The 20,318-nt window shown below is 33.2% G+C and overlaps 1 protein-coding gene across 1 annotated transcript in view; it reads right to left on the bottom strand.

Moving 5' to 3' along the window:
* Positions 1–2,124: 2,124 nt before the first annotated feature.
* Positions 2,125–20,318, bottom strand: part of LOC100934858 (thrombospondin type-1 domain-containing protein 7B) — a 388,099-nt gene continuing 369,905 nt past the window's right edge. Inside the window, exons 5-6 of the mRNA XM_031960024.1 lie at positions 18,181–18,336; positions 2,125–2,540 (exon numbers count right to left, since the gene is read on the bottom strand). Coding sequence (XP_031815884.1) covers positions 2,332–2,540; positions 18,181–18,336 — 365 coding nt within the window. The 3' untranslated portion in view covers positions 2,125–2,331. The remainder of the gene's footprint in view (positions 2,541–18,180; positions 18,337–20,318) is intronic.

The raw sequence follows: 20,318 nt of genomic DNA, 5'->3' as shown, positions 1-20,318 counted from the left end.
CTACTCAACTGAAGGGCTACAGAGCTGTTGTGCTGACCTCATTGCTGTATGCCTGTAAAATCTGGAAAATATACCAGTGCCATGCAATGGAAGTTGAATCTTTTCCATTTGAATGTACTATAAAAAAGTATTATTTTTAAGTACTGATTTTAGCAGAATAATACTAAGGAATTTCTCAAAATAAAAGACCCATAAAACAAGTAATGAATTGGGAGTGACTGGGTAAAAAATACCAAATGCTCTCAGAAATTTTAAATAAATAATTAAAAGGGAAATTAGTCAACCTGCCCTCAAAGATTTCCCCCCCTCTAGACAGTCAAATGAGTATCAACAATCCTGTCAATTCCTATAGCCATGAAAATTCTTTAATAATATGTGGAAAATGTAACAGAGAAGTACTTCTCTGCCAAACCTCTATCATCAATCATCTTGAATTAGCACATAAGCTGAATGGCTAAAAGCACAAGAACACATTTTCAATTTCCCACTAACAAAAGACTGCTAGAGGTACCAGGAGACCAATATTTTCCAAAAAAAACTATTGCTGTGCCTGCCTTACTGCAAAATGTGCAAAGTCATTTAAGAGTTTTAAAAAACCCTCTAAAAATTATAATATCCTTACCATAGGCAGCCCCCTATCTCACATGTCATAAAGCACATATGCATACACATATACATATATACACGCTTTTCGCAGAAACTTAGAAATGTCAAAGTATAAATATCATTCATGATTCAAGAATAGGGAACAAAATTTCAGAATTGTTGAAAATGGAAGAGTTTTTACCCCTACAAAAATGAGTCATTTGCCATTAAGGCCTCAACAAACCAAAGTATAACAAATTCAACTTGAGAAGTAAAAGGAAAAAAATTAAATTATTCTAATTTTCAATTCTGATTTTCTATTTATCTAGTAGGATTTTATATTTATTTATATTATTATATATCTAGTAGGATTTCTAAGAGAATCTAAGGCATAACTACAAAAAGCAAATGCATAAGTGCAATGTAAACCATTTCAGAAGTAAATTTAACAGTTTAAATGGCAAATTATAGGTTTGTATAATTTATGATCATAAAGAATAGATGCTTAATAAATTATATATTTGTTCCTGTTGGTCATAGTGCTGTCAGTAATATCAATGATCTACACTGTTTGAATGAATGAAATGAATGAAATACACTAGATATTTAAATAAAAATAAATTTTAAATGAAATAAAAATAAATAAAAATTAATTTTAAAAAATCATTAATTGTGAAACTAAACATTGGTTAGTTGGTAAATATTCACTGCATAAAACATAAATTCACTGTGTGTATATATATATATATATACACTCATATATACCATATTTGTATAATTTACCTGTAACCCAAATAACCATGGCATGTGCCATTTTTTATTGTTATTGTATAAAATAATATTCATCAAAAAACTTGGCCTTGTCATTTCATTTAATTCCACAAGGTATTATATTTCTTAAGCCAAGATGCTTCATCAAAAATACACACACACAAAAAAAAAAAAAAAAAACACACACAATTGAGACTCTTTGTGTCAGGGCTCATCAATAGAGATACTGAATATCTTTCCACAAGTCTGATTTCTCCTTCTTTTTAATTCAGATAAAATAAAAATGTCATTATTCTCATTTCCATTTTCATTAGCATTTGGTTTAAGTATTTCTTCAATCACATTTCATTTCAGACAATTGTACAAGCACTGGAAATTCATTAATCAAGGAAACACACCATTCTTAAAGTTTTGCAAGAAACTTCAAGCATTTTTTTCTGACAACTTTTTTTTTTTAAACCCTTTCTTAGAAATGCTTAGTAATAACACTTTGATTGATTTTAGTACAAGAATATGATATTGTGGAAATGAAAAGATGCCACTTAGAATTTTTTTTCAACTTGGCAGGATTTTCATTTCCAGAATCTTTTTCATTGCACTGTTTATTAATAATGCATAAAACTGTGTTTTAAAATGACTTTGCAAATAAAAACGGAAACTTGTTCAACACAGATAATTTAAAATTCAACCAAATGTTTTCTTTTCCTTGACAAAATCAGTGCCATGGAGAGCACTATAGATTGACATATTCATACATAATCAGGTCTTGTATTTTTATTGTGAAAAAGGTGGTCCCAAGATACATTCTGCTAAAAGGATTTCTAGTAATTTCAAGTGCCACTTGACTTAAATACTAATACTCTGAAAAAACCTTCTACTTCTCAGTCACAGATAAATTACCTCTTGTAGAAAAACAATAGATACATTGGTTGAAGCCATTTGATTCTACATTTATCATTGCTTCCAAATTTATCATCACTTCCTACCTCTATCATTCTTGCAGACAGCTTTCAGAATATGATGTCCTGAGCCACATTTTCCATGATCAGGAATACAGACTCCTTCTGAAACCATCCACTGATAGCACATTGGATCATCACAAGGAATAGATTCCATCAAATGTGGGCAATTCCCATCAGGTCCTGTGGATTCCATGAGGATATGGCGTTGTCTCAATCTAAATCCTATGAAAAGCAGAATTTTAAAAAGTATAAGTATAATTCTTCACATGTTTTCATGCAGATAGTAGAAATATCAAATGTTTAATTGGCAAAAGGTTTAGTTGGGCATCCATAATATGGCAATAGATATTACTTTAGGAAGTATGGAAGTGGCCTACAAAGAAACAGTAGAACAAATAGTATTTATCTTCAAAATGCATACAATTTGGCTAGGAAGATAAGATTCACCCATAAAAAGAACTTAGTTACAGGTTTAACCAAGGTTTAAAAAAGTCAAAATAATGTACCAAAAAAAAAATCATTTAAATAAGTGCTTAGCAATTATATAACTTAAAAATAATTATATAACTTAAACTATTATATTACTTAAAATCATGACTACAATGACTACAACTACTACTACTACTACTATTACTATTATTACTACTACAACTAGGATTACTACTCCTATGACCACTACTACTACTACTACTACTACTACTACAACTATAACCATTACTATCAGTATAAAACAACAATAAGGCAGCTAAATGTCCCAGTGGATAGAACAATGGGTTGGATTCAGGAAGATATGAGTTCAAATCTGGCCTCAGACACTTACTAGCTATGTAATCCTTAACTTTTATTTCCCGAAATCCACTGGAAAAGGAAATGGTAAGGAATCCCATGCATAGTATCACATGCTGTGATACATATGGTCACAAAGATTTAGACATGACTGAACAACTAAAGAACAACAAATACTAATAATATCCATAATTTTTTTCTGCTTCTAAGTCCTATAATCTCATGACACCTTCCTTAAAAGAAAAAAAAAGTTAGATACGTAGAATCATGGCTATTCTTTATGTTGCTATGCAACTTACCTTTAATTTAATTTGCATCCTTGCCTAAAACAATAATTTTGGGTCAAGTTACTAAACAACATAGACAGTTACTAACTAGGCCAGTCCATCATAACATGGATCTCAGGATGCCCAATTACCTAGATCTTAATTTCTGTAAGGAGTTTTGGCCTACGCACTTTTATCTCTAAATCACATTGTCTTACTAGAAACCTATTGATTCAGTCTCTTCATCCAATAAATTATCTGAATCCTACCTTTGTGGTACCCTTGTAGTGACTACTAACTAGCTTTAAAATGTACCATAAACAGCATAAAATAAAACCTTTGGATCTTTTTCTTAGTATCTACTTAAATCACACATTGTCACTCATGCTTTCAATTGGTTTTCAAAAGTCATCACCCTTCCAAATTTACATCAATCCATGCTACTGCTGCTTCCCATATTAATAAGGTGATACAATTTAGTGAATAATATCTGCTGTGTACAAAGAACTAGAATAAAGATGCTGTTCAAGAGCTAGAACCACAAAAGACAGGACAAATAACCCCCTCACTTATAAAGCATGCAATCTAACATGCCTAAGTCACTTCTATGTAGGTGTGTGTATGTATATATATATATATATATATATGTGTGTGTGTGTGTGTGTGTGTGTATACACACATTCACAATGTACATATATAAACCTAGGAAATGAACTTTAAAAAAGAAAATATGGGACAGGTAGATTAGAAAACACTTTATAGAAGAAGTCTGTTTGGAGAGAAAAGGAAATGATAATATGGGGAGGATAGGAAGACATGATACATAGAGAGAACTAGGCTAATTTGTAGCTGTGCTTGAAGATTTGCTTGGCTAAAACAGAACAGGTATTTGCTGAATGTTATGTATTAGTGGTACAGAGACCATGATGAGCATACGGATTACACACATACACAAAACACACTTTATATATGTGTTTAAATATAGATATTCACCTGAAGTTTACTGTATTCATGTTAATTTATATATACAATAGTAAACTTACTCAGATTTCCCTAAAGAATTCTAGACAAAGAATGAGCAAAAGCAAAATAAAACCAGCAACAATAAAATGGAAAAGATGAATGTGCTGAACTTTTTTTATTTTTTTTATTTTATTATCTGAAATTAAAATAACTAGAAAGTTCAAATAAGTGAACTGGGATGTGGCCATATTCTACACTTCACTTTTATGGCAAAGAGATAAATATGAAGGAGACAGAGTGAGAGTAGAAATTGAGAAAGGTACATATTAGGATAAGTCAAAGGGATAAGATAAGACAGACCTAAGATGAATATAGCTTCTTAATTCTGGTACTATATATTTCTCACAACAATGAATAAAGAACAAGTATTTCAAGGGATTTGAAATTGAAATTTGAAAAGTTTAAATTATCTTTAGGACAATGATATGTTAGATATATTAATCTGAAATCACCAGTTCTGGAGCCACCCTATAAAAACTCAGCACACCATGATGAGTACTAGCCAGAAAAATAGCTCAGAGAGAATGTTACATAGGCATCAGCTAACAGAAGAACTCCATCTTGAGTGTTGAGAAGATTTGCCAAGTCCCTTGATTTCACAGCCAATCTCATATCTAATATAAGGCAATCTCATTTAATTCCTTGTCTGGACAGCTGCTGAGTATGATTTTTTTTTCATAATCACTGTCTCAAACAATGGTAATCATAAGGATATGTCTAGAAAAGAAACAAAACATAATAGACTATTTAGGGTTGATTTCTGGCATGTAGTAGGTTGTGGTGTTGTTTCTATAAATTGAACAATTTTGAGAGGAAGGTCAGCTTGGTTCCCTTTCATCTGCAATCCTGAATTATTGAGAGCTCTCTCAAAAATCAGAAAGCAAATGCTGCAATTCTATTTAAATTCTGTTGCAAGGCAGTCTAGCTTCACTTGACTAGTCCAGACTTGTCAGGTAATCATTTTCTTGTTTTCTTGTGATAAACCTGATAGAATAGCACTATGCCCAAGTCCTGATTTTATCATATATTTTGAACTTCTGACAACCTCACAATCTTCAATGAGTGCTAGATTGAAATTCTTTAAAATAATAACAGAACAAAGAAGGGAAGGGGGAGGTAGTCTACATCATCTCCTATGATAGGAACCAAGAAATTCTATCTCTTCTCTGCTTCTCTTTCTATAATATTCACAAATGATGAAGAATCTATCATGTGACTTAGATACCATTGAAGAATAGCCGGTAGCAATTATTACATGGATTGCCTCTAAATCCAAGGGAAAGAAAGACAGGGTTCATGGTTTGCCCCATATTGGCATAAAAGAAGTCTATCTTGGTTGGATAATTGCAAAGGATAAACCACCATTCTCACTCAGTCATATGAACTGCTTCCTTGCTTTTCTGCCATTTTCTCTAGACTTAAGAACATACCTTCAAATTATTTGTTCCATTTCTTATCTCAGTCTTTGGGTCTGGTTTGCCATGAATACTGACTTTAGTTATCCAGGATATCCCATTTATTCTTTCTGAGTACACTTTAGGCAAAACTTCCTCTTCCTCCTCCCCAATTGTTTCCTTTAGATTCTATTATTTGACCCCTCATCACCAGTAAGGACCTGTACCATTCCTACTGTAAGGATTCAAGCAATGTAGTGAATATTCACTATAGTGTGTTTTTTTTGTTTTAGTGGTGTGGGTCCATTCCTACTGTAAGGATTCAAGCAATGTAGTGAATATTCACTATAGTGTGTTTTTTTTTTTTTAGTGGTGTGGGTTGATACATACATATACATATATATATATATATATATATATATATATATATATGAAAATATCTAAGAATATATGACTGTCATGGAGCTATTTTTGTGGATTCATTTTGTTTCTTCCATAGTAAAGAATTCTAATGTGAAGATAGAGGTTTTGGTATAAATCCCACAGCTTTTCTGTATTTAATGTATTAGTCTGTGTATTCCCACACCCTGTGGAATTCTAAAATATATTTAGTCTGAGAGAGCTCAGTGACTCTAGGCTAGTAGAAACCCATGACAATATTGTGAGAAACACATGAGACAGGGTAACACTTAGTCCTTCCTGCTTAAAAGTTAAGGGGATTAATGACATTACTTACTCATATTTTTACAACTCATATAGGTTGCATCTATAGAATTATTCTCCCAAAGAGTTAACTTTATCCTTTATTTTTCTAAGAGAAATCAACAAGAGCGTAGGTATATGACTAGCTGATTTTTAATAAAACAAAGCCACAAATTCTTCTTGACAGTATTTATAAAGCAATCAGCTAAGTCTTTTATACAATAATTACACTGATTTCTAGTTCTTCACTGTCTTGGAATGAGGAAGACTAATTCAAATCTAGTCTCAAATAATTACAAGCTATGTGAGCCTGGGTAAGTAGGTCTCCCTCAGCCACAGTTCATTCATCTATAATATAGAAATAATAACAGCACTCAACTCCAAGGTTATTGTGAGGATGAAAGGAGATAATATTTGTAAAGAGTTTTGCAAACTTTAAAGGAATATATAAACAAATATATTTACACATGTATGCACATATGTATGTATACATTTGTTATGCAAGTTATGTTATATGAACATATGTGTTTATATATACATATATGCATATATGTGTGCATATAGTATCCATTAATATAAATATCCTTAAACTTCCCCAAAAAACAGTCTAATATATTTATTTTTAAAAAAGTATGATTTTAGCTATCTATATTTACACTTTCCTCAATATACTTTGTGTTCCAAAAGTGTGAGGATTATATATATTATCTCAATTTCACATCCCCACCAAATTCTAGCATAGAGATAGGATTACAATAGATAATTAAACGGTCATTGTTGTTATTGTTGTTCCTGTTTGCCTTTTGTTCTCAAAGTGGACCATGACATCAGGGAATTGATGACAAAACATGCAAGTGAATTGGATTTAAGTGAGAGAGGGAGAGAGGGCTGAGCAAAGTCACCACCCTCACTCTTCCAGAGCCATCTGGATCCAGTGGCAAATTATAAACTATCATGACTGGAAATAATCCTGGATGCAATAGGAGATGTTGGTCTTTTTTTTTTTTTTTTTTGGGAGATCTTGATCTTTTAAAGCTAAGGTCTTTCCCAAGTCTCAGTTTGACTGAAGCATCTGACCATTCAGTGTTTATTGTAGCATTGAATGACAACAGGCCACTTCCTTTAACAATACAGAAGGAAACCATGAAATACATTCCCACTTCATTCTTGCTTTAGCTACCAGAGAGCTTTCTAATTATAGTTTCGATTTTTACTCTTTTTTCTTTAACTTCCAAAACTGAACCTGTTTCATAAAAAATTATTGAATCTAGGTTGTTTTGGCAATATTTCAGAAATACATCCTAGGTACAGTAAAATTACAGATATTTCAGATGCAAGATCACTGAGAATAACTCAGAAGATACTGTAAGGTTCCTCAGAAACCATTTGGTCCAATCTTTTTATTTAAAAGATGAGAAAACTAAAGGCCAAGTGATTTGCCCAGGATCATGTAGATATTAATATTCAGATGCTGGAGATGAAACTAGATCCACTAACTAGAACCCATGTCATTTCCACAGCTTTCAAATATACAGAAAACAAAGAATATACATAAAAGCTAGAATCTCGCTTTCCTTTTTTTCCCCCAAGAACTATTTTGTTTGTTAATCTACTTTTTTTTTTTAACTTGTAACTAGCAGCATTGATTTAAAATAGCTTTCTACCAGTCTCTATTTCCTACATATTTAAACCCAACTGAAACTTGTGAAATCCGTGAACACTGGAGGGCAGCAGTTGTGAATAATTTAAATTCAGGAACAAAGTCCCTGGGGAATTAATTCAAATCCAGGCATCCAGTGAGCCAAGTTACATAATTATTCTTCTTTTGAGTTTGTTTTCTTAAAAGAGGGGGAAAAAAAAGGATGGATGGAAATATGAACAGAAGAACTTTTTTTTTTTTTTTTTTTTTTTTTTGGTAACAGCTCTTTGTTTAGTGGCAAAGCTCTGGAATTTGAGTGGATTTCCATTAGTTGGGAAAGACTGAATAAGTTATGTATGGCATAATTATTGTTCTATAAGAGATGATTATCAGGCTGACTTCAAAAATTCTGGAAAAAATTACATGAACTAAAGCTGAGTGAAGTGAGCAGAACCAAGAGACTTTGTACACAACAGGAAGAGTATGTGATCATCTTCTCAGCAATGCAATGATCTAAGACAATTCCAATAGACCTGGGACTGAAAATGCCATTGTGTGGGGACCAGCTCAAATAAATCAAGGAAATTTCTCAAGGTAAAAGCAGAAAGAAATTTTATCACCATCTCATGAGAAAGGGTGTCTCCTTCCCAAAAAAGCAGTCAGACAAGGAGAGGTGAGGTACAGTAAACAGACAATGATTATATACCAGTCTGGAGTAACATTCCCTATAGGCTGGACCTTTGCCAGTATTAGTAAGGACAAATGACCTCACATTCTAAGTCATAAATGAGGAAAATTTTCTAATCCAAGTATATCTTTAGAATACTCAATTACCTTTTATAGGAGTTTTAAAGCCAAGGTGGATCCAACTTATTCTCACCAAAAAAAAAAAAAAAAAAAAAAAAAGGACTATGTGGTCCCATTCTTTGTAAATCACATGATCTCTGGAAAAAGAAATTTGGCCCTGGGGCACAGCTAATGACTGAATTTTTGAAACAGTGTCTCCATCTTGTGAGACAGCTTTCACAGTTCACTTCATTCACTATCCACATTCAGAGAGAGAACTACGGAGACTGAACCAAAGCATAGCATTTTCACCTTTTTATTTGTTTGCTTGACTTTTCTTTCTTGTGTTCTTTCCCCTTTTGATTTGGTTTTTTATGTACAAAATGACAAATGTGGAAATACATTTAAAAGGATTGTATATATTTAATCTAAATCTTACAAAAATGAATTTTAAAAACTATCTTTACATGTATTTAGAAAAATAAAAAGCCATTGAGAAAAAAAAAAAATTAATTCTACTTTTCCATGGAAGCCTTGAAAGCTTCTTAGAAAATAAATTAAAATTTTTAAAAGGGAGGGGAAGGCTTGTGATCATGGCATTCAATTGTCAGATTGTCAGATGAAGGAACTAGGGATATTCAGTTTAGAAAAAATTAGAAAAGAGAAGATGGGGGAGGGGCAGGAACAAGTATCCTTAAGGATGTGAAGGATCACAGATTTGCATATGGAAGACACAGGCATTATCCAGTTTTGCTGCTCCTTAATTCCACTCCCCAAAGCCCTCATTTTACAGTTATGGAAACCAAAGCCCATGGGAATGTAGAAACTTGCTGATAGTCAAACAAGAAGAAAATGGCAGAATGGACACTCAAACATAAGTCCTCTGATTGAAACTCCAGCACATTCCCCACTGCTATAAAATCCCTTCAGAAATGATGGAAACTATTTCGTATTGAATGTTCTGACAAAGATGAAAATATTCTGAATTGAGGATAATTAAAAAGTAGCTATGTTGACCCAAAAATCTGGAAAGCTAGAGAACTAGTTTAGCTATTTCCTTTGAGAATGAGTGGGCTAGGACATAGGCTTTAGACATAGGCTTTAACAGGATGGGGCATAGGAATAAAAATAGAAAATAAAGAGTAGAAATAGTATGAATTAAAGACTAGTAGAGGGATAATTGTAGAAATTGGATCATGGGAAAGATTAAAGATAAGGTCTTTGTAAGACTGGGCCTCTTGCAAATAGAGAAACCCTAGAACAGAATTCCTAGACACACTTCTTTATCTCTCCTTTTTTTTCAAGGACAATTCATCTATCAACTATGAGGATTTGCACTGGCCATCCCTCATGACTGCAATATTCTTTCTACTCATCTTTGTCTACTAGCTTCCTTGGGTTCTTTAGCATCCCAGCTAGAATCCCATCTTCCACAGAAAGCTTTTCCTCAAATTTCTTAATTCCAACATCTAATTATTAATTATTTCCTATCTATTCTATATATATATAGCTTGATTGTATATATGTTTTTCTTCCCCATTTGAGTCTGAGCTCCTCAAAAGTAGAACAGTAATTTTCCTTTCTTTATATCTCCAGAGTTTAGTACAGTATATGACATATAGTTGGGCACTAATAAATGTGAATTGCTACAGTGACTTATTGTCTCCATGCCTTTGTACACATATCTATAATGTTATGTTCCCTTCCCCCCATGACTTGGTTTCTCTAGCTACCTTCAAAACTCAGTTCAAATCCCTCCTTCTGAAAAAGTTTTTTTCAGCTTCCCTCAGTGACTAATGATTTCTTCTTTCAGATTATTATGTTTACTTAATGATCTGTGTTTGTCTCTCCCATTAGAATGTAAGCTTCTTGAATGAAGGGACTTTTTTTTTTTTTAACCTTTCTTCATAATCACAGTCCTCTGCACTATGTCTGATACATAGCGAGTGCACAATAAATGTTCTTTGACTGAATAACATGTTATATTTTCACTTGTTACTATTCTAACATCATTTACTTTTTCCCCAAAAAAAGTTCCTATTTATATTAAGAATACTATTATCTTTCCAATTGTACAGGTTTATAAGTTCAGTTATTCTTGACTTTTTTTCTTTTCTCTCTTATATACTTTCAGTTTTCAAGTCTTCTTAGTTAAATCTCCACAATATCTCTTTATTTCTTTTATTTTTCCCTACTTACACATATTGCCTTAGTTCAGGCTCTCATCAGCGCTCAATGAAATGGCTGGAATAGATTCCTAATTTCTTTCTCAACTTCCAGTCTCTCCTGTCTCTGATAAACCCTATATGTCCACCAAATTTATATTCCTAAAAAAAAACTTATCTAATCAAGTAATTTCTCTTTCAAAAAACCATCAGTGTCTCCCTGTTGCCTATAGGGGAAAAATAGATTCTTCTGTTTGGCATTTAAAGCCCTCTACAGATTGGCTTCCAACTGCCTGCCAAATCTTTTTTTTTTTCCCCTTTCATTAAAAAGTGAGGTCTTTGAGTGTGCTCTATTTGGAATTCTGTGTTTACTTTTGGACACTATATTTCAGTAAATGACTCGGAGAGAATTCAATAGAAAGTGATCAGGAAAGACTTTGAAAATATCCATAACATGATCAATTGAATTAACAAGGGGTGTTTGGTGTGTGTGTGTGTGTGTGTGTGTGTGTGTGTGTGTGTCTGTGTGTGTATGTGTGTGTATGTCTGAAGAAGAGAAAATTTGGGGGGAACATGATAAGAATTTTTTTTTATTGACAGAACATATGCATTAGTAATTTTTCAACACTGACCCTTGCGAACACTTCTGTTCCAACTTTTCCCTTCCTTCCCTCCACCCCCTCCCCTAGATGGCAGGCAGTCTCATACATGTTAAATTTGTTAAAATATATCTTAAATACATACAGTTCTCTCATTGCATCAGAAAAATCAGATTTAGAAAGGTAAAAATAACTTGGGAAGAAAAACAAAAATGCAAGTAAATAACAAATGAAAGAGTGTAAATGCTATGTTGTGGTCCACACACATTTCCCAGTGTTCTTTTTCTGATGTAGCTGGTTCTGTTGATCACTGATCAATTGGAATTGAATTGGATGCTCTCATTGCTGAAGATAGCCACTTCGATCAGAATTGATCCTCATATAGTATTGTTATTTAAGTGTATAATGATCTCCTGGTTCTGTTCATTTCACTTACCATCAATTCATGTAAGTCTCTCCAAGCCTCTCTGTATTCATCTGGCTGGTCATCTTACAGAACAATAATATTCCATAATATTCATATACCATAATATGCTTAGCCATTCACCAAGTGATGAGCATCCATTCAATTTCCAGTTACTAGCCACTACAAAAAGGGCTGCCACAAACATTTTTTGCAAATACAGATCCCTTTCCCTTCCTTACTATCTCTTTGGGATATAAGTCCAGTAGTAACACTGCTGGATCAAAGGGTATGCACAGTTTGACTACTTTTTGAGCATAGTTCCAAACTGTCCTCCAGAATCATTGGATCCATTCACAACTCTACCAACAATGCAACAGTGTCCCAGTTTTCCTGCATCCCTTCCAACATTCCTCATTATCTTTTCCTGTCATAATAGCCAATATGACAGGTGTGTAGTGGAATCTCAGAGTTGTCTTAATTTGCATTTCTCTGATCAATAATGATTTGGAACACTTTTTCACATGAGTAGAAATAGTTTCAATTTCATCATCTGAAAATTACTGTTCATATCCTTCGACCATTTATCAATTGGAGAATGGCTTGATTTCTTATAAATAAGAGTCAATTCTCTATATATTTTGGAAATGAGGCATTTATCAGAACCTTTAACTGTAAAAATGTTTTGCCAGTTTATTGCTTCCCTTCTAATCTTGTCTGCATTAGTTTTATTTGTACAAAAATTTTTAACTTGATATAATCAAAATTTTCTATTTTGTCATCAATAATGATCTCTAGTTCTTCTTTGGTCACAAATTCCTTCCTCCTCCACAAGTCTGAGAGGTAAACATTCCTATGTTATTTTAATTTACTTATAATCTCATTCTTTATGCCTAAATCATGAACTCATTTTGATCTTATCTCAGGGTACAGCGTTAAGAGTGGGTCCATGCCTAGTTTCTGCCATACTAATTTCCAATTTTCCTAGCAGTTTTTGTCAAACAGTGAATTCTTATCCCAAAAGTTGGGGTCTTTGGGTTTGTCAAACACTAGATTATTAAAGTTATTGACTATTTTGTCCTGTGAACCTAACCTATTCCAATGATCAACTATTCTATTTCTTAGCCAATACCAAATGTTTTTGGTGACCACTGCTTTATAATATAGGTTTAGATGAGGTACAGCTAGGCCACTTTCATTTGATTTTTTTTTTCATTAGTTCTGCTGAAGTTCTTAACATTTTGTTCTTCCAGATGAATTTTGTTGTTATTTTTTCTAGGTCAGGCTGATTGATATAGCATTAAATAAATAGATTAGTTTGAGTAGTATTGTCATTTTTATTATATTTGCTCGGCCTATTCAAGAGCACTTAATATTTTTCCTATTGTTTAGATCTGACTTTATTTGTATGGAAAGTGGTTTGTGATTTTGCTCATATAGTTCCTGACTTTCCTTTAGCAGATAGATTCCCAAATATTTTATACTATCGACAGTTATTTTGAATGGAATTTCTCTTTGTAGCTCTTGCTTTTGGATTTTGTTGGGTGATGTATAAAAATGCCGAAGATTTATGTGGATTTATTTTGTTTCCTGCAACTTTGCGAAAGTTGTGAATTATTTCTAATAGATTTTTAGTAAAATCTCTGGGTTCTCTAAGTATACCATCATATCATCTGCAAAGAGTGATGATTTGATTTCCTCATTACCCTCTCTAATTCCTCTAATGTATTTTTCATCTCTTATTGCCAAAACTAGCATTTTTAATACAATATTTAAAAGTAATGGTGATAATGGGCAACCTTGTTTCACTCCTGATTTTATTGGGAATGATTCCAGTTTATCCCCATTACATATGATGCTTACTGATGGTTTTAAATAGATGCTACTGACTATTTTAAGAAAAAATCCATTTATTCCTATATTCTCTAAAGTTTTTAATAGCAATGGATGTTGGATTTTATCAAATGCTTTTTCTGCATCTATTGAGATGACCATATGGTTTTTGTTAATTTGGTTATTGATATAGTCAATTATGTTAATAGTTTTCCTAATATTGAATCAGCACTGCATTCCTGGTATAAATCCTATTTGGTCATGGGGTATTATTCTGGAGATAATATTCTGTAATCATTTTGCTAGTATTTTATTTAAGATTTTTGCATCAATGTTCATTAGGGATATTGGTCTATAATTTTCTTTCTCTATTTTCAACCTACCTGGTTTAGGTATCAGTCCACTGTCTGTGTCATAAAAGGAATTTGGTAGGACTCCTTCCAATTCCTATTTTTTCAAATATTTTATATAGCATTGGAGTTAATTGTTCTTTAAATGTTTGGTAGAATTCGCATGTAAATCCATCTGGTCCTGGGAATTCTTTCTTAGGGAGCTAATTAATAGCTTGTTCCATTTCTTTTTCTAAAATGGGACTGTTTAACGAATTTACTTCTTCCTCTGTTGATCTGGGCAACCTATATTTTTGTAGATACTCATCCATTTCACTTAAGTTATCAAATTTATTGGCATAAAGTTGGGCAAAGTAACTCTTTATTATTGCTCTAATTTCCTCTTCATTAGTGGCAAGTTCTCACTTTTCATTTTTAAGACTAACATTTGATTTTTATCTTTCCTTTTTCTAATCACATTTACCAAGGGTTTATCTATTTTGTTGATTTTTTTGTACAACCATCTCAGTTTTATTTACTAATTCAATAGTTTGTTTGGTTTTTTTTTTACTTTCAATTTTATTAATCTCTCCTTTTATTTTTAGAATTTCAAGTTTAGTGTTTGATTGGGGGTTTTTGATTTGCTCTTTTTCTAGCTTTTTTTAGTTGCAAGCCTAATTTGTTGATTTTCTCTTTATTTTATGCAAGTAGGCCTCTAGAAATATAAAATTTCTCATTATTACTGCTTTGTCTGCATCCTACACATTTTGGTATGATGTCTCATTATTTTCATTCACTTGGGTGAAATTATTAATTGTGTAGATGTATTGCTGTTTTACCCAATCATTCTTTAGGATGAGATTATTTAGTTTCCAATTACTTTTTGGTCTACTTTACCCTGGCTTTTTTATTAAATGTAATTTTTATCGCATCATGATCTGAAAAGATGCATTTGCTATTTCTGCCTTTCTGAATTTGAATTTGAGGTTCAACCCCCTTCCTTCTTTCCCTCAGATATAATAGGCTTCCTTTGCCTCTTTGTGAGAGTGTATCTACTTTTCTCTTTTTCTGGTACAATTTCCTTTACATCTCTAGATTCTTTTTTAATACTATAACAGTAAAACCAAATTATACATGGACTCTTTATGTATACTCGTAACAGAATATAATATCCAAGATTTCTTTTTACTTTTTTTATGTTTCTCTTGAGTTCTATATTTGGAGGTCAAACTTTTTGTTTAGTTCTGGTTTTTTCATCAGAAATGGATAGAATTCACTTATTTAATTGAATAGCCATCTTCTCCCGTGGGTAAGTTATTCTTGATTGCATACCAAGTTCCTTAGCTTTTCAGAATATGAGATTCTAGGCCCTTCAATCCTTTAATATGGACACTGCTAGATCCTGAGTAATTCTTATTATGGCTCCTCTGTATTTGAATTGTTTTTTTCTATCTGCTTGTAGTATTTTACCTTGGTCTGATAGTTCTGGAATTTAGTCACAATATTTCTTGGAGTATTGATTTTGGGTTCTCTTTCAGTAGATGATCAATAAATTCTTTCAGTGTCTATTTTACCCTCTGTTTCTATAACCTGGGAAGTTCTCTTTGATGATATCCTGAAAAATAGTGCTTAGGCTCTTTTTTTCATCATGAATTTCAGGAAGTCCAATAATCCTTAGATTATCTTTCCTAGATCTATTTTCTAGGTCTGTTGTTTTCCCAAGTATGTAATTAACGTTTTTCCCCTATTTTCTTTGCTTTTTTTTTTTTTTTTTTTTTTTTTTTGGTTTTGCTTGACTGATTCTTGGTGTCTCCTCAAATCATTCATTTCCATTTGTTCAATTCTGATTTTTAATGAATTATTTTCTTCATTTATTTTTTTATTTCTTTTTTATAATTCCCAGTTGAGTTTTTAATGTTATTTTGTTCTATGGAATTTTTTTCCATTTAATCAATTTTGTTTTTTAGGGAACTGTTGTCTTTTTCCAGTTCACTAATTCTGTTTTTCAGGGAGTGATTTCTTTATCTACTCTATCTTTTAATGAGTAGGATGACTCATCCAGACCTTCTTGCAAAGCTTCCCTTTCCTTTCCCCTTTTTTCTTCTAGGTCTCTTTTAACAGACTTTTTAATGTCTTCTGTTAGAGCCTTGTGTGATGGGTTCCAGGTTATGTCACCATTTGGGGATTCATCTGGACACAATCTGCTTTTAGTCTCCTCAGGGTTTGAAGTCTGCTCACTTTCAGTATAGAAGCTAACTATAGTTAGAGCCCACTTTGCCTTTTTATTCATTTTGAAAACCAAAAACCAAAAACCTGCGGTCTGCTTTCTGGGCAGTATAGTGTTACCATGCTTCCTCAACAGACAACAGGAAGTAGCAGTGAAACAGCAGCAGGACAGCAATGGCTGTGCTGGGATCAGCATCTGCACTGGTATTAGTGCTTGCTTGCTGAAGATCATGCTGAGCTGTTCTGGGTGCTGGGTGGGTGTGCCCAGATCCCAAGAAACCCTAGCATTTGGGGTTATAGTCTTTACCCCCTGTGTTTATAGTTTCTCTGCTGATCTACTGGCTTGCTGCAGAGAGAAGGGCAGAGCAAAGTAGCTCACACTCGGTAAAGTTCTCCCAGCAAATTTTCTGCCAGCTGAGACCACACCCTGCCCCCCTCCAGTCTGCTCAGTGTGAACTGCCTTCTGTGCTCTCACTGCTGCCTAAGGTCTGTGCCTAGTTTAACCACCCCTGGCCACTAGCAAAAACAGACCTTTTCTGGCAAATTTGGAGATTATCATCTCTTGGTAATGTGTTATACTCCCAGTATTCATGGGTTTTGACAGTTAAGCATTAATTCCGAGGTTATTTCATAAAAAGTAGTCTGAGGGTAAGGGAGAACTTAGATGCGTATGTCCTCCCCACCTCTTGGCTCTGCCCCCCAAGAATTTTTAATAGTATTGCACTGACTGTTATTTGGAAGAGTATTTAAATTTATTCCATTTCTCCATAGATAACAAATCTAGGTGCAATGGGCAGAAGTTGTAAAGAGGTAGACCTTATAACAAAGGAAACTTCCTAATACTTAGGGTTATTAAAAACTGGAGTAGCCTATTTCAGAAGATAAATGATAATAAAAGGTGAATTACTACTTATAAGAAATTCTAGAATATGTGTTCACAGAAATGAATGAAGTAATCTGGATGGCCCTTGAGGTCCCTTTCCATTCTGTGGACATTCTGTGGACTCTCTGGACATTCTGACAACAGAATTTCAAAAACACATGTCAAAAATAAATGACAACAACATTTCAAAAACAGGTCCTCTTAGAATGGAATAAAGAGATGGGATCTTGATCAAGTGTAGCCCTTCCAATAAGATCAATACTAAGACTGGAGTAGTCAATCCTTTCACTTAAGATACTCTAATCAGCTTTGAGTCAAGCCAAGATGTAAAGACTAGATGATGGTGGAAGTTAGACCATCTAGGAAATGCTTGATGTAGAGAGAAGGGCAGGGATAAATTCCCAGACTCCAAAGCAGAAAAAGAAGAGGAGTTCTTGCAGCCAGTAACTTCAGGGTAGACAATGATGTCTGAAGGGTTTTGGAAAGTGATTTACTACCTGGAAAATATATTCCACTTGGATATGAATCTGATTGAATTACTTTAGTACAGAAACCCTGTCTTCTGATAAATATAACAATCACATCATATCAAACATCTTTAGACTTGCATTATCAGTCAATGGCACAGATCAAAGGTCTTTTATATTTCAAAAGTCAGATTCTATCCTGTTGAAATATACACAAGTCCTTAAAAGAGCCAAATCATGAACTTCCCACTAACTGTTCTTGCTAACCATATTTAAATAATTATTTTCTTTAAAGTATAACTAATAAGTGTATGTATATAGATCTAAGTAAATGTCTAAGTAAACAAACTCAAATGATTACCTTTTTTCCCTTGAGGATCCTGACAGTTTTCATGAACACAAAGGCCCCAGGCTGACCAGGAAGAAACCATACAATCTGTAGAGCAAGGAATGTTGCAGAGTCTAGAGATTGAAGGAGCAGGTCCTAGGCATAATTTCTTGTCCACAGGCCTAGACACTGAAGGGAAAACAAATGTTAGTCCAAGTTGCATTCCTTGAATTTAATTGATTTACTTCATTCCTGAAAATTCATCTTTCTCTCTGAGTCATCTCCAGAGACAAAGAATAAGGTGTTGTTTAAAACATTTCATTTGCTCAGAGAGAAGCTTTATTGTTAGAAAGAAATATTTGTTTCTTCATTTTTAAAACAATGATTATATTTTTCATTTTGCTGGTGAGGAAACTGCTGCCCCTCATAAATTGAAAACTCTTGCTTAAGGTTATATAATTAATAAGCTGGAGAGTCTGAACTTGAACTCAAGTTTTCTAATTCCAAAGCCAATGATTTGCTTAATCAGAATGCAAGATGAATGATGAAATCAATTCTAGTAAGAGAATACTTTTCCACTATGAATTAATATTTTCAAAGGAATTTAAGAAAGGATCTAGAAATATCTTAGACATCAATCATCTGGAATTATGATTTTTTTCCAGTACTGCAAAATTTCAAGATGAGGTTATCCTGACTGTATAAATGACTGGATTGGGATTAAAAAATAATAATAATAAAAATCTGGCCCTGAAGGCAGTGGCTTAGCATAACCAATCTACTGTTGTGATTCCCCTAGAGGGTGGGGCTCATGGAGACACTAAAGAAAAATGGCCTGCTGAACACAAGAAAATGCAGGATCTGTGACTGCAAAACTGGCCTGGGGAAATCAGTTTCATCTAAAAGGAGGAAGAAGACAGAGTACATAATATTATAATGTAGGATTCAGAGAAGTGTAGTCAGCCTGACCTGGGGAACAAACAAGTGGCCAGACTGAACCCCTTTCTGTTTTGCACTTCTCAACCACAGGCTGTGCCAAGTAACTAAGCTGAGGAACACAAGTTTTCAAAAGTAATTTTTGAGGCCTAGAGTCGCAATTAAATTACAGCAGCAACAAAAATGAAGCTTCATGACAACAAAATATTGTACCAAAAAGGTGAGAATGTTTTAAAAATTAATAGCCCTATTCCTCTTATATTTTTAGTTAATTATTCAGTTAGTTCAAAAGAATTTATTAAATGCTACTGTATACCAGACACTGTGTGAAGGGCATTATAATATAAGCGCATTAATTAATTAAGGAAAAAGTTAAACTCTCTGTTAAAGCATTTATTAAGTTTATTAAGATTACTTGCATGTCTTTTTCCAATAGCTGAGCAATAGTTTTAGCAGCTCTCTATTGCTAAATTTGAGAGTCCCCTTTGTTTTTGAGCTTGAAGCCTAATTGCCCTATTGGCTTATCAATCAAAAAGCAGGAGATGATCTCTGCTCTCATGGTGACTATATATAGTCTCATAAAGAGATAGGGTAAACACAACAGAAAATTTAAGTCCTACATTAGCAGAAACATGAAGCCAATGAGAATTGTGTGGAGATAAACATATGGAAGGAAGGAGTCAAATCCCTTTATTTATTTATTTTTGCTGAGGCAACTGGAGTTAAGTGACTCTCCCAGGGTCACAGAGCTAGGAAGTAAGTGTCTGAGGGCACATTTGAACTCAGTTCCTTCAGACAGGAATAAAAATTTTAACTAGTCAAAAATGTTTTACCTTGGTGAGAATTTTTTTTTCTTATGACAAATTCAGACTTGAATGTAGGCTAGGGATAAGAAAAACAAGGACTTCAGTCTCCTTCATTAATTTTTATTCTGGCTCAAAATGATAAAAAAAAAAAAAAGTATGTGGAATCTTTTTTTATGGTCAACTATTAGCATGACTTTTTTTTCTGCTATAGGACTCAGTTTTCTTCATCTGTAAAGTGAATCAAATTAGAATAATACCTTATCATTTGGTTTTTATTTTAATTTTATGGTTGTTGTTGTTGGTTTTGGTTGTGTTTTTTTTCTATTTTTTTTGTTGGTTTTGTTTTGGGGAGGCAATTAGGGTTTAGTGACTTGCCCAGCATCACACAGCTAGGAAGTGTGAAGTGTCTGAAGCCATATTTGAATTCAG

Source organism: Sarcophilus harrisii, chromosome 3 (genome assembly GCF_902635505.1).
Source record: "Sarcophilus harrisii chromosome 3, mSarHar1.11, whole genome shotgun sequence".
NCBI classification, from domain to species: domain Eukaryota; kingdom Metazoa; phylum Chordata; class Mammalia; order Dasyuromorphia; family Dasyuridae; genus Sarcophilus; species Sarcophilus harrisii.
This window is presented reverse-complemented; position numbering and strand designations above follow the sequence as displayed.